We start from the raw sequence: 7,167 nt of genomic DNA on the forward strand, positions 1-7,167 counted from the left end.
TATATATAATTTAATTCTTGGATACATGTAAATCTCAGACGAAAGACCAGTTAATGAAGATGAGGGCAAGACAGTGAGTGGTGGCATCCTCGTCTACAACCTTCCATGCAATAGCCTGCTCATACGACACCCGCCTTCCCATACTCGATACACATATCCCTGCTGGGAGATGACCAAAACCCTGCTCCATATGCATATATAAGCAATTATAACACCATTAACCAATCACTTAATTCAATGTCGATTTTACCTGTTCCATGAACTCCAAGCATAGAATCTTTCGACCAGCTTCGTCGACAATTTTGTCCAGCATTATGTCTTGAAGGGCCACCAGTGTAGTTTCCAGCATATCAAGTCCAGCCTGGTTTGCAAAGGTGAAAACAGGTGATGCCTGAAATACAAACAATTCCACCACTTCTTTTAGTCTGATAGCCATGTATAAACGCAATTACTCGACCTTAATTTGGCTCCAATGCATTTATCTAAAAGAAACCCGAAAAGAGAATGTTCATTACATTTGATTTCAACGAACAACACATTATCGCATCTGTATGATGCCACAGTTGCTTCAGCAAAGCATCACCAGCTTGTGAATCTGCTCCAAGGAGTTCATCTCCCGTATGAATCCTGAGTTCCAAGCAACACAGGCTCATCAACAAAAATAACAATGATTCATAACAAATATGGGTAGTGTTAAGATTGATCGAGTAAGATTAAGACAAAAACAAAATCATATTGCATAAACCGGAACTCTTACCTGTAGCTTCGGCAAATCCAATGCACCAAAGTAAGAGCCTCAGGAGAACCAGGAAGAGCCTCAGGATAACCAGGTAGGGGTTTTGTTTCCAAGCCCGAGCTAACACGGGATGGTGCAATAGCCATGGCAACCCTTTGAACCGATCCCACAACACTACGCACATATTGGCGTGCCATAGAAACCACATCATCCCTCAAGTGGTTCTCAAAAGTGAAGTGGAATGCAATGGTCAAGACCGACCTAAGGTTATAATTGTTTGGCTCGCCATCACTGGACAGGCGATTGATGCCAGGACCCACTTCAAGTGCAGAAGCCAAATCCAATGTCCGAGTTGCTCCTGGTCCATCCTACAATACAAAAATTGTGGACAAAAGACAGGAAAATAAGTATAACAATGAATGGGAAAGTAAACTTAATCAATATAGCATAAGTTTTAAGCAAACACAAACAATAATCGAGTTGCATACATCTGAGAATTTCTCCGAATCGGGTTTTATTTTATTTTTTCAAAAACTAAACATCAAGTACGAGTATGCTAAAAAATCTCAAAGAATTAGGTTGACATATCACCATAACTGTCTTGGGATCAAGAGGTATGACTCGAAATCCGGATGGGAGCAATGGAGCATTATCCGCAAAGGATTCATCAATAGGTGCAAAGATGAGCTGTGCACAGGCACCGACTGCATTTTCATCGATTCCGCTGCAAAGCTGCGATGTCGAATTTTAGGAATAGCGAGGAAGAAACCGAAATAAATATTCCTACTTGGGTGCAAATAAACCTGTCACACCGACAAATCATTTTTCATGAAATACCTGTGTCCAACACATACGGACAATCAAACTGACCAAGTTCAAGCAACGTAGAAATAAGCACCACTTCACACATCACAACACTAACCTGCAATAAGTACATATCCTGTGTCAGAGCTACATCATCAGGTGTGAATGCATGGCCTTCTAGACGAACAACTTCGAGAAACTACAGCAAAGATTTTACAGAAAAAAATTAAAAGAAAATTGATCAAATAGAATTAATTGCAAATGAAAAATAATAGATGAGAATGATCACCTCTTCATGTTCTACAGTTTGTGCAAGAGGTAGAATGACCTGACTACTAGGAAAGCCACTTGTTCGAGCATATGGAACTGCACAAGGATTAGGTTTAAGACAAGCTGCGGAGTAGGTATCAACTCCATAATCAGCCCACTCAGACCGATGCTCCCTCAAAAACCGAACAAGCAATGCAGGAGGGACATTCTACAGATCCATAGTGCAAGATTTACAAGTTAACATCATAGAGCCAAATGAGTAATGACAGAAGACAAAGATAATGCAATGAAAGGGAATTATCTAGAATGATATTCAGCATCATGGAAATCACCTGAAGCAGCATTGAGGCCTTGGCACATAGTACACCTCCCCCGAAAGATGAGAACATCGAGGCATTGTATTGAGACCCGATAAATTTTCCAGGAGATGAATTTATCATGATGGTCATATCTTCAACACCATCACTACCCATAAGCGACCAACCATCATCAACAAACCCATTTACAGCATCATTAAAGCCCCTAATATCATATAAACAACAATCAGTGAATGTTAGAAATGACAAATTAAAAAAAAACTAAAACTTTTGGACACTTTGTCCCATCCCATTTGACTTGGTGACATAGAACTGTAATATAGACGGTAATAGATTCGTTAGAAGTGTCAGTATCATGGTGAGTGCCGCACCTGCAAAGTCTCTGACTAAAAGTGCGTAAAACAGCAGGTTGACGACCACCACCATATTTAATTTCTCCATTTGTCTCTTGAGAAATTTGCCGTATATGCAGCAAGGCCTGCATGACACAAAGTAAGTTAAACTTGGAAAAGAAATATCAGACACATCAATAGAAGTAAGGTCTCCATCATGAACTTACAGCAATTGTCATTTTCTGAGCAAGAATTTTGGACGACTCGTAAAGTGGCCTGAGAACTTCAGGAACACTCCAAACCTAGTGCACAAAGAGGTACTAAAACCAGTAACGCAACTAGCAAAATCAGTTTCAATTTACTAAAAATCATGAATTGTTAATTGAACATCCTTACATCTAAATCAACGTGATCAACAATATGAATGATAGAGCCACCACCCTCACAAGGTCTGATTAGAAAGCCACTAGGAAGCATTTCAGCTCTTACGAAACATGAAGTGGGAGGCCCAGTAGGGCCACCAGTAGATGTTAACGACCTCTCACATACCTGCTCATGATTACAAGAAAAACAAACACATTAAATACCACCTTAAACATTGAGGATTAAAACAAGCATGCAAATGAAGAACAAGCTATTTCACTAAGGAAAGAAGTTTGACATGGTTTATTAAAAAACGAGTTGGTCTTAAAGGAACTCAATCCTGCTAAACAGTAAGAGACCAAAGGTAAATTATACAGACTAGCATATAACTTACCACGAGACTGCCATCTTCTAAGCTCGTAGTATATCTCAGAGTCCAAAAGTCCCGTGCTGCAGCCAATGTTGTAGGCGCATAAGTCTGTTAAAGCAAACCAGTATTTACATAAATCAGCTTCATGGCTTACTAAGAATTGCAGAATCTACAATAACGTACCTGCATATAGATGAGCTCGATTGTTCCACCATTCGCAGTCGGAATTATACTCAATACATCAACGCATCGGCAGTCACGAAACCACGATGGACGATCTTTAAGGATTTCAGCAATCTGTAATAAAATCCATCATATACCGGACATTACCGCATGAATCACAGCAATGGCTTTGAAATTTTTGGGAGGATCATTACCATAGTGGGCTTGAGACTCACAAGACCACAGGCTCGTGCTGCTATCCCGCTACAGTTACGGGAAACAGCAACAATGCCAATAGAATCCGGACCAGGCTATGTAAAACATAAACACTGAGGTTAGATTTCAAAAATAACGGGGAGGCACAAAATATATCAAGGAAAAAATAAAAATTCAAAAATTACATAAAACAGAAAAAAGCTAATAACGAACAGTACCTTCATCCCAATAATTTGGTCCCAGTCGACAGCAGTTCCAGTAGCTTTCGAAAGGAACTCTGCCAGGGTCTCCTCAGCAATTATGTGTAGACTAGCAAATAGAAAACACAGTTCACAGAAGATAAGACCAATCGGAAAGGACATAATCATGTTTAAACTGAAGGAGACATCATTTCTAGCTTACCCAGCTGGGTTGTTAGCATCACTCTGCGGGTGCCGAGGTGTTGGGTTTTGCTGTTGTTGCTGCTGACCGCTCACGACCACGGACTCACAGCTATTATTGTCCGTGGTCGTTGCAGAAGCCTGTTTCAAATCATAAAAATAAGAAGAAAAACTCGTGAAAAGTGTAATGTGATGTCATGTACTTTGAAGGAACACTTAGGAAAAATCATATCAAAAAAAAGAAATAACAAAGTTGACAGTTGACACGTTAGTAGTTCAGGTTGACAGGGTGTTAAGTAATATCAGACTATTTTTTCACGGAATTGACGTACATCTGTTAGATTGGGGAAGTTTGATAAATGTTTTATACGCAGCTTTGATATAAACAAGGTATCAAGAACATGAAAAGCCACAGCTGACGGGAAAAAACATTGTACTGGACAAAGTATAGGATGCCAAAACATTTCAAACAATTGTAGCTAAAAATAATAAAGATGGACACACTTACAGTCCGCAGCTGTTGTTTCATATATCCATTCTCGTAAACAAGATGCGAGACCTGCTTCTGCAATCGGTCATTTTCTTCCATCAACAGCTTATTCATGGCAGTCAGCTTTCGGTTCACCGTTTGGAGTCGGGAAGCTTCATTCCTCTGCTTTTCTCGGCATCTAAGCAAAAAGAGTTCATCAAACTCAATGAATAAAATCCACAAATCCTCCTAAAAATAAGACACGTTTTCTGTATCTGTTTACCTGTATATATGTTTAAGATGAATGAGAGAAATGGGAAAGAAGCTCATATTTAGCTATGACCTTAGATATGAGGAAATAAAGGCACTTCCAAAACACATGAAAAAAAAACTTGGAAAATTTAACCGTGCTCGTATCCAGCACTCAACACCACGACCAAAACTGAGTAACATAGCTCTAAATAAACCTATCTATGTGTATACAAAAGCTTACCTAATAAGAAATATATAAACATACTAAAACAATTAAAATCCAATGAAAAAGGAGAAAATAATCAAACTCTTCTTTAAAATATTTCTAAAAAACTTAATAAGAACTAAATGCAGTTGTGAAAATTTAAGATCAATTTTTTTTCTTTTTAAAGCTTATGCATAACTGTGTTTCCGAAAACAGTTTTTTCTTTGAAGATCCCAAACTCTGTCCTGATGCTTCAAGCACAATGAAGGACATGTGGTCAAAATTTTAACCAACAAGATACTAAATACGATAAGTGTATAAGGAATAGAAACTATATATGAAAATTACTAAATAAAAATAAAGGTTTGAAGAACATTTGATAAAAAAATCTCAGGAAAAGGTGAGAAATTTAGATATAATCACGAAAATAGAACAAAATCAGTGAAGATTGTTCGTTTCTCGTTCATCTTTCTTTTTGTTTTTCAAATAACACTAAAAAAGGTTAAAAGGAGTAAGGAATGAAATGAATTACCTCCTGTTCTGAAACCAGACTTTGATCTGTTTAGGCTCAATGTTGGAAAGAATAGGGCATTCTCTAATGAGATGCTGCCGCCTCAAAGAGCTAGGCTTGGGGCATTCATTGTATACCCTTTCCAAAGCTTCAACTTGCTCTGGTGTATACCTTACATACTTGCTGCTATCAATTTGCTTGCTATTCAGTGGCTCTTTGTGCATGGAAAACGCCATTTTCCCCCACATAAAAACACACCCCAAAAGGCTTTTTGTTTTAAATAATACAGAGAAAGGGATCGCCAACAAGAGAAACCCAGAGTTGGTACAAAGAATGAAGATTTGGGTTTTGAATGCTTGGTTTTAATGAGAGTGAAATGGTGGTGTTTTAGAAAATCACAGGTAGGCTCTCTCCTCCAGGAGAGCCTCCTCTTCCTTCATCAGATAATGATAATGGGGAGTTGTATAGGGTTTTTCTCCTCTGTCAAAGCACAAAGTAGAGGTTGAAACTCCTGGGTAACTATGACGTCTTTATCTTAAATATAGCAATCTCGAGATTCTTTAAGAGATTAAAGTAAAATAAATGCTTAATGTCCAAATAAGTGATTAAATTATATTTTTTTTATTAGAGAAAATAATTTCAGTGACTGAAAATTTCTTATAATATACGATTTTAATTAATTTTTTTTGGATTTACGAAAATGACCAACAAATTCGCGTTAATTCGCAACGCGAATTTGTTATTCGAAACACATAAGTCAAATTCGTAACACATAAGTCAAATTCGCAAAGCGCGTTTATTTTCGCAACGCGAATTTTATTTTCGAATTCGAAACACAATATTAATTTCGCAAAACAAATATAAGCAGTATAATCGCAAATCATAACCTAAACCCCTAAAGCACAACTAAGTCTCATATCCATCTCTCACTCTCTACGGCAACATCCGTACTCATCTCCGACGAAAATCCGTCCCCATTTCCGACGAAATTTGTCCCCATCTCAGGCGAAATCTATCTATCTCCATCTCTCAAAGCCATCCTTACAAGCATTCACGGTCACAAATGGAAAATCAACCACCGAGGGTTAGTTTTTTTAATTATTTTTATTTTGAAATTTTTGTATTATTATTAGATTTTTCATATTTAAATTGATGATAAATTTACTGGTAATTTCAATAATAGATTAACAATTTCACTTAGATTGCTTAGTAAATGATTCAGTTACTGCCAATACTGCTAAACTGTTTAGTCTTTAATCCTGTGAAATTAGCATTTGTCTTTGTTTTGTCTTTTGGTTGAAGTAATGCAATTCATTCAAGTTTCAATTTGCAGAAGAATAGTTTTTGAAACTTGCGATTTTCATTTTCGCATTACGATTTTTATTTTCAGAAACTACTATTCTTTTGCAAATTAAAACTTAAATGAATTGCATTACTTCAACCAAAAAACAAAGACAAATATTAACTTCACAGTGTTACGAATTTAAGTTTCAAGAATAAACTACTACTTTTTATGTTGTCCTTGAACCTGCACTAAACATATATGTTGTCCTTTTAAATATTTATATAAGTGCTTACTTCTGGAATGTTATCTGATGCATTTTGTGAACTATGATAGAATAATGACTTGGGTGAATATCGTGCTAGTTTTAAACATATTTGGCTTTATTTCCACTGTTTAATATAATGTTTGTTTATAGTGTATAATTTGTAGTTTTTGGTATATCTAACTTGGTATGTTTATTGTTTTTGTTAGAATTTTTTTTCGGCTTCATTAACT

At 36.8% G+C, this 7,167-nt stretch overlaps 1 protein-coding gene across 1 annotated transcript; it reads right to left on the reverse strand.

The window, feature by feature from the left end:
* LOC120183322 (homeobox-leucine zipper protein ATHB-14-like) lies at window positions 1-5,857 on the reverse strand. Its single transcript, XM_039188045.1, has 18 exons — window positions 5,409-5,857; window positions 4,459-4,618; window positions 3,973-4,091; window positions 3,789-3,879; window positions 3,570-3,665; window positions 3,376-3,489; window positions 3,217-3,300; window positions 2,856-3,008; window positions 2,687-2,761; window positions 2,499-2,605; window positions 2,143-2,332; window positions 1,830-2,018; window positions 1,659-1,739; window positions 1,328-1,468; window positions 758-1,104; window positions 516-627; window positions 251-391; window positions 1-181 (listed from the first exon to the last, which is right to left on the reverse strand). The coding sequence occupies exons 1-18, from the start codon at window positions 5,633-5,635 to the stop codon at window positions 35-37; spliced, it is 2,574 nt and encodes an 857-aa protein (XP_039043976.1). The 5' UTR covers window positions 5,636-5,857; the 3' UTR covers window positions 1-34.
* Window positions 5,858-7,167: the final 1,310 nt, after the last annotated feature.

This window comes from Hibiscus syriacus, unplaced genomic scaffold (assembly GCF_006381635.1).
Source record: "Hibiscus syriacus cultivar Baekdansim isolate YM2019G1 unplaced genomic scaffold, ASM638163v2 tig00112758_pilon, whole genome shotgun sequence".
In the NCBI taxonomy this organism is placed as follows: Eukaryota; Viridiplantae; Streptophyta; class Magnoliopsida; order Malvales; family Malvaceae; genus Hibiscus; species Hibiscus syriacus.

Bases quoted from the DNA above. Each gene is read 5' to 3' on its own strand.
- LOC120183322 (XM_039188045.1), bottom strand. From the start codon at position 5,635: ATGTGGGGGAAAATGGCGTTTTCCATGCACAAAGAGCCACTGAATAGC. The intron at 3,666-3,788 runs GTACTGTTCGTT...TGTTTTACATAG, and splicing joins ACCAAATTATTGGGATGAAG to CCTGGTCCGGATTCTATTGG. The intron at 1,740-1,829 runs GTGATCATTCTC...TCTTTGCTGTAG, and splicing joins AAACTGTAGAACATGAAGAG to TTTCTCGAAGTTGTTCGTCT.